The sequence below is a fragment of the Kogia breviceps genome, chromosome 9 (assembly GCF_026419965.1).
Source record: "Kogia breviceps isolate mKogBre1 chromosome 9, mKogBre1 haplotype 1, whole genome shotgun sequence".
Classification (NCBI taxonomy): domain Eukaryota; kingdom Metazoa; phylum Chordata; class Mammalia; order Artiodactyla; family Physeteridae; genus Kogia; species Kogia breviceps.
In genome coordinates this window covers 11,432,865-11,451,923 of record NC_081318.1, presented here as the reverse complement: position 1 = coordinate 11,451,923, position 19,059 = coordinate 11,432,865, and the positions used below count along the sequence as shown (strand labels likewise).

Below are 19,059 nucleotides of genomic sequence, written 5' to 3'. Positions count from 1 at the left end.
ATTTGACATTTTTGTTTTGTTCTTTTTGTTTACTAAAGAATGTATCTCCTCCATATTCTCAAACATTCCAGCTTCTCAAGGATAATATCTATGGCACGGAATGCATATTCTCCCCAGAGAGCCTGAGACTGTGTACTCTTATCTGAAATGGGTCTCTTGGATAACTGTCACTCTAGAGTGAGCCATCCTATTGGATAATGGTCACTCTGGAGTCAGCCATCCTGGGTGAGGGCCACTGTTTTCTGGATTCCATTTCTTTCTCTTTCCCGATTTTCATTCTCATTTTGCTGGAGAACTTCCTCAGTAGGTGAGAGAGAACTTCCTTTCCAGGTGCTAAGACAGTAGATTTTCTGAAAACTTGCACGTCAGAAAATTTCTTTCGACTTGACTCTTGACAGTTTGGCTTGCTATGGAATTCCGGGTACAAAGATTTTCCATGTGTGAAGACACTCCTCTATTGGCTTCTAGCATTGTGTTGATGATGAAAAATCCGCTCCCAGTCTCTTTCTCATCTCTTTTAGTTGATCTAATTATGATGACCTAATTTTATTTTTTTCTCTTGGCACTTTAAGTATCTTCACCCTATCCTTAATATTCCAAAATTCCACAAGATGATGTCTAGATGTAGGTTGTATAGGGTCCTCTCAATTTGGAGACTTATTTCTGTTCAATTCTTTTCTTCTTCACATTTTCTGTGTTCTCTCTTCCAGAAACTCCTAACAGTTAGATATTGTCTGTGTCTCTTTCCTCTCTTTATATTTTCTATTTCTTTTTGCTCTATATCTAGGGAGATTCCCTCAACCTTATTTTACAGCCTGTCTACTAAATATTTTTGGCAGTCTTATTTCAATTTAAGGGCTCCTCTTATTTTCAAGGTTTTCCATAACTTTGTAGCATCCTGTTTTTATCTTACCAATGCACCTTAGATGTCTCTGAAGATATTTAAGTCATTTTCTTCCATGTTAACTGTTTCCCCTAGAGTTTGTTATATTTTTCAAATCTCCTGATTCTGATTGGTTATTTTTCTCACATGCTGCTCCCCTGGTCCCTCCCCCAACCCCTACCCCTAAGGCTCAATGTCTGGGAATTCCCAGCTGACCATTTGCATTGAAGAATCAGTATAACTGTTTTTATAGGAGTTGCTGTGGGTTCCCTCTGCCACTGTGTGGTCTGTCTGCCTCTCCAGTAAGCCTTTCTGTGACTGAAAGCACTTGGTTACTTGAGTAGGGATCTCAGCCATCTGTAGAGAATTAGCTGCTAGGGGCTCACTTTTTTCCACAAAAGAGAAATTTATATTGGAGCACCAACTCCTACCTCTCCTCAAGCAGTTTATTCGATTCCTTTACACAAACAACAATAAACAACAACAACAGACTTAACAGAAACCAGTGGTAGGTTGCCTGCATTCTGTGCAAAGGTTGGGATAGAATGAGATGGGGTTCAGTTTCACAACTGACATAATTCTTTAGTAGACAGACTTTTCAGGTGCCCAAATCTCTTTGGAGTTACGTGTTCAGATCAGCATATATTCCGTCTGAAAGGAGCTGCACTGTTTCATTATCACTTCTTCCACTTTCTCTCTTCCAGAAATGTGTTGAGATCTTCTTCACTTATAACCAAATTCCTTCAGTTTTCTCTGCTGAGATGTGTCAATTCTCTTTTACATTTCTTGACTTCGGTTTCAGTGGGGCCTGGGGAGGGAGGGAAGTAAACTTACATGTTCAGTTCATCATCTTAAATTCCAAGTCCCATTGGAAGCTCTTAGACAGGGGAGTGACATGGACAACTTGATAGTTTTAAAAGGTCCCCGGGGCTGTACTGCTGAAAATGGACTAAGCAGGGCAAGAACGGATACAAAAATGGTTCTAAATGACTGAGGATCTGATTTCCTTTCTGAAAACATACAGTGTCTGAGACTTTTGGGAGTCAGACACTTTACCAAAATAGCCCATCGTTCAAAATCCAATAAGCTAGTAGAATGCTTTCATGGTGCCCTGGAGATAAGGACTGAACCCCGAAGATCCCGGAACCCCGATGACTGGGACCATACTAAAGGGATCACCCCGGCACCGTCCATCGGGAAGCAATTCAGGAGCCTACCTCACAGTCTTCCTTTGAACTGGCATTTGGGGTAAACAAAAGGACTTTCTGTTCTGATAAAATTAGATGAGGGCTAAGGAAAAACAGCCAAAGTGCTGGCAAGGAGGGACATAAAGGTCCTTCTATTTGCTGGTTCATTTCTTCATTTACTCATTTATTTGCTTGTTCAAAGCACTGTAGTTACTAATAGTCATTTGTATTCAGAATGCCTGGGTTCAGATCCCAGCGCTATCACTTATTAGCAATAAAGGCTCAGGCAATTTACTCAATCTCCCTAAAATTCAGTTCACTCATTTGAAAAATGGGAGCTGTTAAGTTTCCATTCCATAAGGTTACTGTGAAGATTAAATGAAACAATCTACATACTTGGCACATACTCAACAACCCACTAACTGATAGCAGTTATTTTCAATGCTGAATGAATATTTAACATCTATGTTTAAAGTACTTGGATGATAGATGCTCATGAAGTAAGGGAAAATAATTCTAGTATTAAGAAATGACACAATAAAAGAATCAAAAGAAAAACATTGTCTAGGTCAAATCTTATTGTCTCTGCATCTACCCAATTCCCAATTAAGCAAATAAAACAGTGCATTAAAGCAACTAAATCAAAAGAAGTGAGCTAAAGGAAAACTGGCTGGATGTACACAGCATTAATCCTGGAGCCCCAACTCTAGCTGAAACTACGAAGAACTGGGAGGTTCTGAATAAGATTGGAAGTTAAAAAAATCTCTGAATGTACTGTAATTAAATGCACGTTGGGTCAGCTGCATCCAGTTATCTTGTTCCAGTGTAAAGATTCTATCTGTGCACGGACTTTATCTGCCAAACAGCAACAGGAATCTGTGTCACTACGGAAATATAAACAGCATCACTAAGCCGGATGCTCCGTGTTTGTTAAGGATGAACATCCTCATGGAATTGTTCTGGTTTTTCAAGTGACTTCCACTCTTAATCAAAGAAGGGATTTTACCTGAAAGATGGAATTGAAGAAGGAGACCAAACCCCAAGCAGCTTTAAAACCCCACTATAAATATAGAGACCTTCCTTTAGATCGTAGGGCGATATACCAGAATCCTTTCAGAGTCAGCGTATAAAAGTATAGGATGGGATAGGATTAATTCACTGCATCTGTAAATGACATCTGAAAGTGCAGTCCTGATCTAAAATGATATTGAGTTAATTTGACAATAACAGTGGCAGCTGACAATTTCTCGGTACTGTCACTTTTAGAGGCACTAAAATTTAATCCTCACAATAGTCCTATGAAATAGATCCCATTTTATAGATGAGGAAATTGAGTCCCAGAGAAGTTCAGGAGCTTGCCCAGAGTCCTATAACTAACTGGTGAAGAACCAGGACTTGGATGTGGTAAGCCAACTGTGAGAGATGACCTTGACCCCTGGGCTGTGGGAAGAGAATGGCGAGTAGGACACTCACGACTCTGTGGACCAGCATGAAATAAAACCACCCCTTAGAGCGCGTGCCCGGTACCCGCACTCCTCCTCAGAATTACCGGTCTGAGTCTTCGCCCACAACCCTGTGAGGCAGTGATCTTTACCCTCACCTTACACACAAAGAAGTGGGAGTTCAGAGATAAAACGACTTCCCCAAGAGCTAACCCTAGTTATGGGCTCTTCGTAATACACCAGACAGCCTTTGGAAAACTACCCAAGACATAAGATATATGAGTCACCAGGGAGCTGTCTGAATATCATGGTAAATTAGTATTTCAGTTGGGTTCTATGGTCAGGTTTTTGGGGAAATGATCAAAAATGAAAGCCCAGGGAGACCTCAGGGTGAGAGCCACCCGCTATGGGCTACGGCCCGTGATGGTGAACCAAGGGCTGGCATAGGAGCAGGGGCCAAAGCTCTCAGCACGGGCCCAGCACAGGGTCGGGAAGGCATCTGATGGCTGAGAGCAGAGGAATCAGCTCATCAACAGAAGGCTATGCCCCCCAGGAATTATGAGTCCGCTTTTTTCTATGTTCTGAACCCACTCCCCAGAGACACGACTGAGATCTAGGGGCAATGAGCTTGAGGGGGCAAGGCTAGAGCCTAAGAGACAGAGGTCGAGGAGTGAATCCCCATCTCTGCCTAACTCCCCAAACCTCTCTACCTGCCACCTCGCTGGGCACTCCTTACATCTGTGTGAGGAGGTACAGTTTCATAATATTTTCCTGCCACTCAGGCAGATAGGCCAGGCTGGTTGCCACTTCCTTCTGGATCGGCCAGGCCCAGGCCTCGAAGAACGGAGCCAGGTTCTTCTGCACTTGGTGGGAGAACATCTTCACCCACAGATTCATTTTGTCGACATTGTCTGTGGGCAAGTTGGTCTGGTTCCTATACTCAGTGAAGAGACGGATGAACGGCTCCCACCCAAAGGCCTCCTGGAGCTGGAAAGAGAAGGGCGGAGGAGGATGAGACATCTGATCTACAAAAGGCCCAACGGACACTCTAAGTGAGTTAATGCATTTCACCCGTTAAACACCAGTGTCATATCTATCACTGACCCTCTGCTGTTTTACCTGCCAGCCTCACGTGCTACTCTCATGCTCTGACGACGAGCAGGGCCTCTGAGCCGGCACAGGGCTCAGCACAAAGCAGACACTCAAGACAGCCGTGGTAAAAACTGCACTGATTAGTTTCAGGATTTACTACCAATATCATTATTCATCTATCTCACTAGACCATGAACGTAGTCATAGGATGTTACACGAGGATTTAAAATCAGTTGAAGTGAAAAAATCCACTGTTTTTCACAGTTGCAAAGTTAAACCCCAACGGTTAGGGAACTCCCAGCCCTATCCTGACATAATCCACACTAACTGTAGGTCTATGTCAATTTGCAAGGCGACCAAAAACGGCCTTTGGGAAAAAAGGTGAGTCCAGTAGAAGCAGAAGACAATGTATAGTCTAGTGGCTAGAATTAAGAGGAAGGCATAATTTTGGGAAAAGGCAGCCATCCTGAGGCTGTTGGAAACAGCCCATGGTAATTTATTTATTTTTGGCTGCACTGGGTCTCTGTTGCTGCGCGCGGGCTTTCTCTAGTTGCGGCGAGTGGGGGCTACTCTTTGCTGTGGTGTGAGGGCTTCTCATTGCGGTGGCTTCTCTTGTTGTGGAGCACAGGCTCTAGCGCACGGGCTCAGTAGTTGTGGAGCACGGGCTTAGTTGCTCCGCGGCATGTGGGAATCTTCCCGGACCAGGGCTCGAACCCGTGTCCCCTGCATTGGCACGTGGATCCTTCACCACTGCGCGACCAGGGAAGCAGTTCCAACCTCAACTTGATTTCACAGAGGAGGAACTTCTGTCCCGATGACAAGGTTAAAACAGTCTCCCAGCAGTGTCACCATCATTCCTGTGGTGGAGGGGATCTGCAGTGAGAACTCCAGCAGGCAGAAGGGCCAGAATAGAGTGTGGCCGGCCTGAGACTGAGTTCCAGAATCCAAGGTGATGAAACTCTCCACAGTGAGCTGGGAACTGATCCAGGGACCCAGGGGCTGGAACTGGGGTGTTGTGTGGTAACTAAAAGGCAAAGCCCACCCCCATGTCCAGTCCAGTGAGGAAACCTGGCTTGCTTATAAGGTGGAAACTGAGGCACAGCCAAGTCATAATGAGAAGACGGTTTACTCACCTAGGGGAAAAACAGCTCCTTCCCCACATATTGTGTGCGTGCGTGTGCGTGCGTGTGCGTGTGTGTGTGTGCACGTGCACGCAGGTCGGGGTGTGTTCGGCTTTAGGGAGCTATTTAAACAGCGCAGTTTGGCTTCAGTCTCAGGTATGTCTAGGTTTAAAGCCAGTGACAGCAACTATATTTGTAGTATCACATTTGCCTCTACCAATTTTTAACCTTTCTCAGTGCTTCCTGTCTACTCTCAAAAATCTCTTCAGAGTCCTGGGGTGAAGGGAGGGGCTGAGGCAATTAAGTCCACCTTAGGGCCATGCAAAGTGATGCCCTGAGAAGCATCCTCAACTAGCACCTTCACACCTGGGCGCTGTCAGGACCCCCCCCCGCCTGGTGTGGGAGGCGGGTCAGCGGGATGCCCCCTGGGCACCGCGCTACCATCTGCTCAGGGTCCCCACCGCAGGGCTCCCACCTCCCCCTGCGCTGGCCCAGCACCTGTAAGTACGTTTCCAGGGCCGTCCACGCGTTCCAGTTTTTCACATTGGGACCTTTGCCCAGGTAGATTCTGACTCTCTTCTCCCGAACTGGGGGCCACAGAGCAATGTTGGCTCGTCCTCGAGGGATGCCGAGGACCGTCTCGTGCACATAGACACACCACAGGTTGCAGGTGGCCTCGGTGGTGTGCGGGGGGAACTCCCACTCCTGCCGCTGCTGGTTGCGGCCCAGCTCGTGCACGGGGCCCCAAAGCCCCTTGGTTCTGATGAGTTTCTCACTGATGAGCTCTTGCACCGACTCCAGGTGACACATGATGGGGTAGCCTGCGTGCATCCAGCCTGGGAAATGCAGGAGGGGGAAAAGAGGGTTAGAGCGCTCCCCACCCGTCTAACAAAATTATTCTATTGTATCTCCCCAAACACCCAGTCCCCGCCGACCCCACCCATGACTTCCGGAACCCTGTAATGCTCAGAAAGGCAAAACCCAGACCCTCCGGGCCTTCCTCCTTATGCTCTCGTTCTGCAATAATGCTTTCATCGCCGCTCTGACTGGCTGTGGGAGCCGAGGCGGGCTACAGATCGCCGTTCACGTTACTATTCCACTTTTCTGTTTCTCTGAGAGTGCTCTGTCCGTGTGAACCCATCTTTATACCCTTCTCTCAAAATTAAGAACTTGTGGTTCTCAGTATTTAGACATGGAATTGCCCACGTCGACACTACCGTATAGTGATCATCTACAGAAGCCGAGAAAACTAAGGTCCAGAGAGATTTCCTTGGTTCTTTCATTTCTATACAGCCTTCATTTTTCAGGCCTCTTGACCCACTGGCAAAGATCTCTTTATTCAGTGCTTTCTCCCAACACCTGTGACCTAGGACAAGGCCCTAGGTTTTATCCACTCCTTGAAGTCCCCTGATGGAAGTGTGTGGAAATCCAGCACGTGTTTTCTGCACCATTCCCACTGTTTGGTAACATCTCTTGACTAAAACTGTTACATATTTTAACATACTGTGTACGTACAGTTCTACGGTCTGCTTTTTATGTGTCACATAACCTCATCATATTTCCTTATGCCATGAAAATATCACTTTAAATGTCTTCCTTAATGTCCCCTGAAGGTGTACACAATACATTACTGAACCGTTCCGTAACTGTTGGGCACTTAGGTAGTTTCCAGTGTTTTGTTGGGGGACATAGCGAGTCTTTTTTTTTTTTTGACGCATTTTCCCCCTTCCACTTAAATAGCCAGGATTACATTTTAGATGTCTTGCCGTAAGAACATTTCTACCCTGCTGGCTGCCCACTGCATGGCTGCTGCAAGAAGGAAGGCCCTCAGTGGGGGCGGCACGCGCAGAGGTTCGCCCCAGGCACCCACCGACTGAGATCTGCACGTCGGCAACGATCCTCTGAGGCAGACGCAGGGGAAAAGGCTCAGCCCCCAGCCGGGCCACGGCCTGCATCACCTCGTCCCAGAGGCGTAGCAGCGGCTCGGGGTTCTCCAGAGTGCGAAGGTTTGCGGTTGGCACCGTCAAGATGATGTTGTCTGTAGCCAGCTCTCCCCAGGGACCTGGATTCTCCTGGACACGCCTCTTCCATTCCTCCTGGGATGTCTCCCCTGGAAGACAGGCCACAGCGCTTGAAACTTGTTTCCCCAAATCCCTGACATTGACACGTGCAACTTGAACCCCAGCAGGAGACCAATGCCCTGAACAACCACATACCTGCTCTATCCTTCTGCTCCAAAGGTCCCATGGATGTGACACGGTGGTCTGGTCTTTATCCCCTTAGCCTCTAAGCTGACTATAAGGAAGCTTCCCTCCCTTCCCTCCACCAACCCGAGTCTCCCTCTTCCTATACCAGGCAGCCCCAGATGACCTCGTCACCCCCAGCTCCTGTCCCTCGGGTTTCGCTCCAGAGCGCCCACTCACCTAGCCTGTAGTAGGGAGCGTGCACAGCCCCCTTAACCGTGACGGGCACAGGGCCCAGCTTGCTGCTCTGAGGCACAATGATGTACAGGAGGCCCCCCCAGAGGCAGGTGATCGACTTGGTGGGCTTGTCCAGGCAGCAGCGGTTAATCACAAGGGGGCCTCGGAACAGCTTGCTGGCCCTGGTCAGGTCGTCGGTGTGGCAGCCGATCTGTACCTGGAGCAGAGAGACGCCCCATGTAGTGGCCCCGGGGCGTGCATGAGCCGAAGGGGCGAGCGCCCGGGACACGGGGGCAGGAAGGGTCACGGGGCCATGACCCTAGGCAAGTCCAGGCATCCCACCGTTTATAAGCCCTGTGCGCTAAACCCGTGAAATTGTATCATCGCTCAAGGTCGTATGGACCAGATCGTGTAAAGTCACTCTCAGGGCGGGTCAAACAGCTCCACAAAGGGTCACGCCGAGACGCTGATGTAGGGGCACCAGGTGTGACCCAGATGCTAATGCTGAGGTGGGCGACTCCCACAGAGGGTCCCTTGGTGTCTCTGTAACAGCCAGATTCCTAGGCTGCCTATTCCCCCGTGGTGGTTCTGGCTTTGGGAAGGGCCAGAGGGGATCCTGCCTTTTGACCTGAGAGAAGGCCCAATGGGAGAAAACGTGACCGGCTGATGTAGTGGAAGATCGATTCAGTTCCCCCTGTTCTCCCCGGCCCCTATTCCTGCACCAGTGGAGTCACCCCTATCCTCAGCGCCATCCTGGGACTGTTCTCCCGGGTTTATGCCAAATAAGTTCCGGGACAGATACAGGCACAAAACAGACGCTAAGCATCACGATGACCCACAAAGCGGATAGAGCAGGACAGCAGCTTAACCTTGTGAGTACGGTGTGTGTATGTGAAAGTGACAGAGCTGACGTGGACTGGGCAAGCTGGGAACAGTGTATGGTGTCACAGGGAAGAAGCCGGAGTCAGAAGGAACTCATGCTTTGATGTGAAATGTACACGGGAGGGAACGTGGACTAAGATTTATTGGACTGTGTGCTAGGGCACCAGCCATCTGGTACCTTTCTTATTCCCACCCTAGGACATAAGTTAAAAGCACAAAACCTGAGCCAGAAGTTGGTTAGATTTCAGTCCCGGGCGCTGAAATGTATCAAATCCATACATTTAAATCAATCAGTTAGCTGTTCTGCATCTCAGTTGCTTCATCCTGTGCAACTAAGGGGGTAGAAGTACATGCCCTGTATTGCCAGTGGTTTTGTAGGAAGGTCAGGTAAGATGCCCACTACGAAAGCAAGAGCCTCTGGCTTCCGTATTTGGGTTCCACGTTACGTGGTGAGATGGGGCGTGCCTTACCTTCAGGTCAGCAGAGGCGGCAGCTTCAGGCAGCGACACCTCTATAATTTGCCTCCCGGGTATGTAGAGCCCGGTGCTCATCCAGCAATACCTGGTGCCTGCCAAACGCAAAGGAAGAGTAGACATTACCCTTCCTCCACGATTCCATCGCCACCCAGCTTCCAGAGTCCCTTCACGAGCTCTGCACATCTTCCTGCCCCCATGCTGCCCTGGCTCTACTCTTCCAAACATCACCTAAAACCTCAACCCCCATCTCCTTGAGAGTGCACGGCAGAGGATGGAGACGGCCCCCTGGGGGTGATCAGATCTGGCGCTGAGCTGCTGAAGTCATCACGACCCACTGCCCCCCAGTTCCCACCCGCCAGGTTCCCACCCCTCATTCCTTACCCGGATTGTTGCAGTTGACCTCAACGGTGATAGGAGATTCCGAGGGGCGCAGGTAGGGGCTGCTGTACATATCTTCAATTTCTGGGACTAACAGAGAGAGGTCACTTCCAGAGTGGGCCAGCCCAGTGGCCAGGGAGAGCATAGCACCCCTGCAGCAGTCGTTGATGACAGGGTTCTCTCGGGTCGCTACTGGGAGCCGATAGCGACTTAGCAGCTTCCTTAGGAGCCGATGCACCGACATGTAGGCAGGGATCTCTTCTGCGGGGATCTGCAGGAAAGCTGCGCCATCCGGTCCCAGCTTTGCCAACCAGCCCTTTTCCACGTTCCCTCTCTTCCTGCCCATTATAACCTGGAACTCAGCCAGAGTGGAACGGAAATGATAGGTCCTTATCCCTGCCTTAGGAGTACGAAAGGGCCCGGGGTTGAGGCTTTGGCTGGTGATGCTAATGCCAAAGGGGTTGAGGAGGAGGTTTCCTGGGAACCGAGCCAAAGGGGACACTCCTGGGTTCTTGAAGGCCCACCACCAGGCTTGGGCTCCAACAAACAGGCCCCCGCCCTCTGCTACAAACTCCTGCAGCTCCTTGACTCCCACATCGCTCACGGGCTCAAAGCAATAGACACTGGCATCGCCGGTCAGGTTGGGCTCAATGCTGCTGTCTATGCCCCCCACTGCGAGCAGCCCGCTCAGAGTCCTCAGTTCTGTCTGCACCACGATCTTGCCTCTGCGGCCCGCGTCCAGCCAGCGGACAGCATTGAGCAGAAAGGGGCCCAGTTTACCAACGGTGAAAAGGACTTTGTGGCCAGTCACGACCACCCGGCCCCGGCCGTAGCGGGCAGCCGCTATGACACAGCCATGGTAGGAATCTAGCCCCAGGGGAAAGGCTAAAGCCCCGTGCACTAGCAGCTGGGACGGGAAGCAGTCCGAGTTGCTGATGTCCAGCTCAGAAATCCCGTGCAGGAGTTCATCTCTGTCCTCGGAGAGATCGTCTTCACAACTGCAAAAGACACACGTGTTCTCTGTTACGAAGCGCTCGGAACAGCACCCAGCATATAGCAAGTGTCAGACTTCCTAATACCATTTTTAGCTCTTACAGGGGAACTGGGAGAACAAAGTGGGCAGACCTGGCCTCACTGGGTATGGAGACTTGTTTGAGGGAAGACAGAGGCACTCAGCATTAATTCTGCTCTGCTCATTCTCTGTGTACAAACCCTCCAAAGGGAATCTCGAAAGAAGTCCTGCTGGGTATACCCAATACTGTATCTTAAATATTCCGGATTTAAGTGTTTGTTTCAGCCTTTTAAGCAGTATACAAAGAACGGAATGGAAAATCATGGTTTCATTCTTATAAGGAGGCTTGTTTCTAATTTCATGCAGCTAATTTTCTACAAATAAAGTCAACAGAGAGCTGAGTGAGTTAGTGGCGCTAGTGAAGAATCATTATTATCTCAAAAGGTGGGGCAGGGAGCTGACCGGCCTCAACTCTAGTGGGACCCTCCTGTTACGTGAACCCAAGAGGACTGACTGCCTACACCCAGAATCCCACACATTCATTGCCGGCCCAACAGGAGTGATACACATCCGTGCTATAAGGTTTTTCTCATCACCAAACTGTTCCTATCTAAGGGTGACAAACTCCTATAAGACTTCAGGACACCTATAACCCCCCAAATGGGGGATGCAGCCCCAGGTAGTGGGATTATGAGCGGGTAAGAGGTTGAGTGATCTCTAAGCTTGAGGTCCCAGAGTTGGTTAAGTCACTCTCGCTAGGTAAATCTCTGGCAACTGTATGGTCAGAGGCAGTTGTAAGGAAACAGTGAAAAATGGGGGTCAGGTAGGTGGCATATTTACAGTATTTGTGTTGTACTCTCTGTGGTTGGCAGAGCTGTAATTAACTGATGGGGAAACTGTAGTCCTCTTAGCAGGTACAAACCTTCCTGAAGATAAAGGTGTCACCCTACAAGATGACTCTCCACCTCCTTGAAGCACTAGCCATTAAAATCATTCAACTAGCTGTTCTTGCTGATTCCAAATTTACCAAACAACCTTGTGATAATAATAGTTACTTCCCAGGATCACCTGCCTAAAGAAAGAAGTCACTGGCCAGGACAACCGAAATCTTCTATTTTTTTTGTGACATTTATATTTCTCTAGCAACATCTTAGTATATCTTTAATTTGCTGATTCTAAAGCAAAAAACATTCGTTTTTAAATTTAAGTACTTTATGCATACAAAATGAAATAGAAAATGTTTTAGTTCTCTTTTGGTAATAGATCTTTATTGAAGATGTGGCACATATATACAATGGAATATTACTCAGCCATGAAAAGAAACGAAACTGAGCTATTTGTAGTGAGGTGGATGGACCTGGAGTCCGTTATACAGACTGAAGTAAGTCAGAAAGAGAAAAACAAATACCGTATGCTAACACATATATATGGAATCTAAAAAAAAAAAGGTTATGAAGAACCTAGGGCCAGGACAGGAATAATGACGCAGATGTAGAGAATGGACTTGAGGGCTTGGAGTGGGATGGGGAAGCTGGGGTGAAGTGAGAGTAGCATCGACATATATACACTACTGAATGTAAAATAGCTGGCTGGTGGGAAGCAGCGGCATAGCACGGGGAGATTAGCTCGGTGCTTTGTGTTTTAGTTCTTATCACGGGTTCTGTTCATACATTTCATGCAATTAATTGTTTTACAAGTGCAGTCAGTGAAGAGGTGATCTACATTGGTATCAAGGTTTATACATCAGCCTGTTTCGACAAGATGAGCAGTACTGAATGTGCAAAGTTGAGACCCAGACACTGCGTCACTAGCAGGACCCTAGATGCTCCCTGCTGAGCCGGGAGCATCATCACAGACCTGTCTGTTATTTCTGACAGCCATGGCTTATGTGCAGGGGCAGATAAATAATTGTTCCATAAAAAAACCTGAATTGGATGTTTACTTTTCTTTTCCCTCTCTGTTCTGAAATGAAACAAAAGTTATTTTAAAAAGACAATAAAATCATAATAGCACTAGATGCACTATATTTCAAGAAGGGTGCAATCAGCAAGCTGGGACAGGAGGAATTTATAGGAAATATAAATCAAATGAAACCAGATTGATCAGAAACCCAAGAGAACAGAAGAATCTGTAACTGCACAAATGTGAAAGAGAAGACCAAGAAAACAAAAGAACAGGGATTAATCATCATTTGTGAAAACAGCTTGCCTTGTTCTCAAGCTCAGGGTATTTCACCATTAAGTATGTTCTTAGCTATAGGTTTTTCAGAGGACTCATCACACTGAAAAAGTTGCTTTTTATTTCTAGTTAGCTGAAATTTTGTCATGATTTGACACTGAATTTTGTCAAAGGTTTTTTTGTTGTCTGTGTACATCTATTGAATATATATGGTTTTTCTCATTTATTCTGTATTAACAGAATAATTAATTTGATATTTGAACCAGCCAAGCATTCCTAGAATAAGCCTTACTTGGTCATGATGTAGTATCCTTTTTATATATTGTTGTCTACTTACAATACAATATTTTATTAAGAATTTTTGCATCTATGTTCATGAGGGACATTGTTCTGTACTTTTCTTGTCTTGCAATGTCTTTTTCTGGTTTTAGCATCAGAGAAATAATGTTTTAATAAGTTACAAAACTTTCCTCCCCTCTTATTTTCTGAAAGAGCTCATGTAGAGTTAGCATCAAAAAAGATACAGACCAAACTGTAAGCAGTGATTACCTCTGGGAGGAATTAGTAAGAGGCAGAGGTGGAGGATGAAGTCTTTCACTTTTTAATTTGTACACTTTGGGACTATTTCTCTTTTTCCAAGTAAGCATATATTTTGAAATTGAAAAAAGGAAAATGTGCATAAAAAGGAAAAGAAAACTGAATTGTGACTTAACAGTTTCTCTTCTAAAGTGGCGTATCTTCCCACTTGAATTCACTCTCTAAAAACTTCTAATTTATTTTGTGAGAACCAGTTAATCCAATTCTACTATACATGGCTAGGACTGTAGTGAGAAGCTCGGAGTTAGGTAGGTATGCTCACCCCATCTCACAGGGCCGTGACCCTGACCAACATCTGCAGTTAGCATTCTGTCTATCCTAGCAATGACCTCCAAAGACTTGTGGATCCTTGTTACTAATAAGCTTATTAATATCTGTTCAGGTATCTTTGTTTTCCAAACTACTTGGGGAGTCATATACATGTTGAATATCTTCAGGAATTTGGCAGTTTTCTTGTTTCATTTCGGCTTATTTGAAGTAGATAGTCAATTTTCAAAATCCTGAAATCTTCATAATCTGAAATTCAAAAGACTTTTCTATATAATGTCCCTTGGCCATCTTTCAAAATGAAGTGGAGATGTCTATATACATACACACACACACACACACACACACACACACACACACACACGGCATCAATTTATATAACGTTTGCCAATTCAGGTTTCACAGGGGTGTTTTCAAGCCAAGGAATTTGGAGCATGTGGACATTTCAGAGCATGACCACTGTTCAACATGCTTTCCTCTGCATCTCTGATGACCTTGAATATACAGGGATTACTGAAGACTGAAAACCAGTCTCAGTGGAGTAATGGCTGAAACGGGGGCAAGAACCTTCTCCTCCAGCACTTTCCATTTAGAGGGAGAGAGAGAGTTGAAAGCACACGCTAAGGTCACGGCGTGCAGTTGATGGCAGCAAGCCCAGGTTTCCAGGTTCTCCCGAACCTTGATATCACAAGCCCTCTTCCTACAACAGTTACTTGTTTTTTGTGATTTCCTCCAGGCCTGGTTATTGGAGACATTTCTGCTCTTCTAATTCTCAGATCTTTGGAAATCATTTTTTTGAAATAAGAAATAAAGCCTGAGACATAGCATATACCGAATAAATTGCTGGCTAAATGAATGGATGAATGAACACACATAGAACTAGAACTCTAACAGAAGCCCGAGATTTGTGTTAAAGTGAGACAAGGGCCTTCTTGTCCCAAAAAACAGAGCAAACTATTGTGGTTGATTCTGCCCAAACCTCCCTCAGATCAGTTATCTAACGATATGTTTAATCGGCATCAGGTCCCTTTATTGGTAAAGCCAATTCAGTGTCTCGTCCCTGTTTTGTTAAATGTAGAAAAAGGGTAAAACATGGCACTCCATCATGATGCTGCTGCCTCAGTTTGGTGGATGAAGTAGGAAAAAATAACCAGTTAAAATATCAATGGCCTATACAACTGGAGAAACATACATGACCTGGGGCAAAGCAGCATAATGATGGCTGCCAAGTAATTTTCCATGTTTGGAAATGATATTCATGACCTCATATGCTTACATTACCACAGCCTGAAGGCCGATGTCAAAATAATTAAAGTGTTTTAGGTACTTTGAACCTGTTTCTTAATTCATTTAATCCTCACAACCACCCTTAAAGGCAGTCATTATTAATCCTGCTTTAGAGATGAGGCTTACTTACGGCTCAAGGTTTTAGAGCAAGCACCAGACAGAGCTTGGGAACTTATTAAATTTGGCCGCCACTAAAATCTGTGCTTTTCCCAGTAGATATGAAATCTCTTACTAGAATCCTGAGTCTTGAAATGAGGCTGTGTTTACGACAATGGATCCAGTGTTTGTTCAAATGAAACACTTAATAGAAAGAAGGTGGGGCTGGTTCTGCATTTAAAGTACAATAGCCACTGCCCTCAGATCTGGAGATACAGTGGAGACCTCCGAGGATAAGCGGATGGAAGATTAGAAATTGTTCAGGGAACAGAGTACAGGCGGTGTGGTCATACAGACAACGTGGTGGCTAGTGCTCTCAGTGCAGATCATGGTGCCTTCCAGGCAGGAAGTGAGGGCAGTGACTGAGACCTGTGTCCTGCTCTCGGCAGGTGTTCTCACCAGGCTAAAAGCAGATCATCTGGTTTATTACTAAGGGTTTTATTTTTCCATCATAAAAGTAGTAACTTCTTCTGATAAAAATCTGATTCATCTTGATAAGACCTGTGGACAGTTTATTCTTAGAAGGTTCATCCCAATATCTTATTTAGAATTTAATTTAGTAAGAAATGCACAAGTAGCAAGGTTAAAGCTATCTTAATTCACACTCTCATGTTCAAATGTGGGTTTAAAAATAAGTAACAAGATATCTGGGCAGAGTAACAAAACCCACAGGGACTTTCAATGTGAACCTGACAGCCTGTGATGGAAATAATCTTCCTTCTTGAATTCTAATAGAAGCATGTTGGTGTCTAGTATTGCTGAAAATGCATTGATGATATGTTATAAGTATTACATAATTATAAGAAGACTAAAGAAAGATCCAAATCTTCAACAGTAGGCAAATGATTAAATAAATGAGGTATATACACTGGTATTTGCGTAAAATGAATCAAGTGTAATTTTAAAGATTACATAGAATGAAAAATGTTTATGAGCAGAATTCAAATTAGCATGTATACTAAGATGACAAGGGAGTAAAATTATGACTGAGTGGGGAAAATAATGTGCAAAGGTGAAAAGAGAGTTGTATTGTGGGTTTATGATTTAATAATTTTAAAATGAAAATAAAAAAATAAGAGATCCAGCAATGCTGAAAAAGTAATCTAAAAGAGTATCCAATGAAGAAGAATCATAATTCAAAAGTACAGTTGACCCTTGAACAATATAGGTTTGAACTGTGCAGGTCCACTTCTACACAGGTTTTTTTTTTCAATACTAAATACCACAGTACTGCACGTTTCGCAGTTGGCTGAATCTGAGGATATGGAACCGAAGATACGGGGGGCCGACTGTAAGTTAGACGTAGATTTTCAACTGTGCAGAGGGATGACCCAAACCCTCACGTTGTTCAAGGGTCAACTGTATTGGCAACACCGCGTGTGCGTGCGTGTGTGTGCATGTTCCAGAAACATTAGAAAGGAAAGTGAAAAAAAAGTGATTAAGAGAGTTAGAATTCTAAAAATATTTTCTGCTTATTAAATAAAAAAGCATTTGTGTGTCATAAAGATGTGGAAAGATTTTAATGTGATTTCTGAATTGCATGTGAAGCAAGGTAATGAAATATATGCCTTCTTAAAAAATCTGATAGGAAGTTTGAAAATTAAAGTTTATAACTGAAAATCATCTATCAGTATCCCACAATCAAGAGATCTACCTATTACTGATATTTTGGGCTTTCTTATGTAATATTTTCTACACATAGGTATATATATTTTTTAACAAAATTAGGAACATATTGAACCACAATTAGTATCCTGTTTTATTTCACTTAATAGTATCCCCAAAGAGTTTTCCCTTGTCCTTAAATATTCTTGGAAACATAATATGTTTAATGGTTAGTTAATAATCCACTGTATAGTATTCTATAATTTCTACTCTTCCCAATAACAAATAATGCTGAATTACAGTCCTTATACATGAATCTGATTATATCTCAGATTATTTATTTTTTAAAGTCCTATTTTAACAAATATATTTTCAAAGGTTAATTGAGATTTAATTGACATAAAGTAAAATTCACACAATTTAGGTTTATAATGAATGAATTTGGATAAATGTATAGTTTGGTAATGACCACAGCAGGAGGTGGGAGAAAGATAGGCTGATGCTGACCTTTCAGCACTGTTTTGATTTTTTGAACTCTGTGATTATATCACTTTGTAGAAGGAAGGAAATAAGGGATGAGCAAGGGAGAGGGAAGGAGGGTTGGACGGAACGCACATACTGGGTGCTTGAGAGCTAATATTAAGGGAACTGCGGGGTGAGGAGGAGAGGATTTTCTTTTCTCTTTTTCTCTACTCATCTCAACCTATGCATAGGTATTTCTTAATGTAGATAAGTTAAGAAATGTATATATGTGACACACACACACACACACACACACATATATTCTCTTGTACCTTTTCCTTCTCTTCACTTCCTCTCAGCCAGTTAACTTAGGAAATCATTGCTGCCATCTTCAATCCATCCAGAAGTCAAAAAAAGACCATCATAACATCTAAGTAATTCTATGATATACCTACCTGCACAAGCACAGTCAAGAGGTGTGATGCAGTCTTACCTAGTGAATAACCGATGCTAATAACCCATAATCTCCACAGGAGACTCTATGCACTTCCCTTATTAAGTCTGATTTTTCCTCCTGCGTTAGCCTTCAAGTTGATTTCCCACGTGCACGCCTGCACACACACACTCACACGATTTAACCAAAAAGAAAAAAATTCAGATTCAGTGCTGATGAGAGATGATATAGGCACAGCCAAAGAAAAAAGAGGTATGATTCTGATAGAGGAAAAACATCTTTTACGGCAACTAAAGGGGATTACGTGGTTAAGAAATAGAATTATGCCCAAGTTTTACCTTCCTGTTCCTTAGTCTGAAGATCACTAGTAAGCTGAAGTTTGATCAATCCGATCCATCACCGTGCCTCATTGCACGTATGAGACTGGAGCTGTGGGGTGTTCCAGGAGTTCCATGCCAAGGAGGGGCCCCAGCTCACGCCCGGAGTCTCTGCACTAACCCTGGCGAGCCCTCCTCACTCAGTTCTACCTCATCCTGCTCCCACTGGACAGAAGTACCAACGCTCTTGGCTCCGAGGATGCTGAGCGTCTTCACGCACCACACAGGGCGTGGCCTGGTGTGACTGCTCCACTTCTGGGACCACTCCAGCTTCTCACCTCTCTCGTCATCCATCCAGTCATCCATCCAACGCACGTTTACCGAGCACCTGCTAACCTGCTCCATGTTCAACACCACACGAGGTGCTGGAGCACAATGTGAAGGGGACAGCTGGGCAAGGCCCTCAAAGAGCTTTCTGTGTAGCCTGTCTCGGCACCCATCGGCTGCCTCCTTCATCCTCCATCAGCAGGTCTTTTCTTGCAGAGATAAAAATCATCTCTGACTCCTAGATTTAAGATCTAGCACACAGAACCTGTGCCGTCTTTCTGGTATCTCAACTTCTAAATCCTCTAGTTTCTACTTCCATCCGAACCCTATCTGGCTGGACATTTCAAAAGCTTTCGCGCAGCTCTCTAGACTTTGTCTTACTGGACCCCTCACGTCCGTCTTCCTTTTCCTTACATTTCAGTAGCAAGCAACCTTCACCTGTCACCTTCCTGGATTAGTCATGTGAACCCTGGGATTCAGCAATATATTTTACCCAGCAAGATGCTGGGGGACATA

The 19,059-nt window shown here is 45.1% G+C and overlaps 1 protein-coding gene across 4 annotated transcripts in view; it reads right to left on the bottom strand.

Moving 5' to 3' along the window:
* Positions 1 to 829: 829 nt before the first annotated feature.
* Positions 830 to 19,059, bottom strand: part of TCAF1 (TRPM8 channel associated factor 1) — a 43,860-nt gene continuing 25,630 nt past the window's right edge. For 3 of the 4 annotated variants that reach the window (XM_059073477.2, XM_059073474.2, XM_059073476.2), the window contains exons 3-9: positions 9,885 to 10,879; positions 9,498 to 9,595; positions 8,149 to 8,362; positions 7,596 to 7,835; positions 6,224 to 6,561; positions 4,249 to 4,499; positions 830 to 1,691 (exon numbers count right to left, since the gene is read on the bottom strand). In XM_059073477.2, the coding sequence (XP_058929460.1) occupies positions 1,682 to 1,691; positions 4,249 to 4,499; positions 6,224 to 6,561; positions 7,596 to 7,835; positions 8,149 to 8,362; positions 9,498 to 9,595; positions 9,885 to 10,879 (2,146 nt within the window). In that variant the 3' untranslated portion in view covers positions 830 to 1,681. Of the gene's footprint in view, positions 1,692 to 3,811; positions 4,500 to 6,223; positions 6,562 to 7,595; positions 7,836 to 8,148; positions 8,363 to 9,497; positions 9,596 to 9,884; positions 10,880 to 19,059 lie in introns of those variants that run through there. The other variant, XM_067041939.1, reaches the window with a different exon arrangement.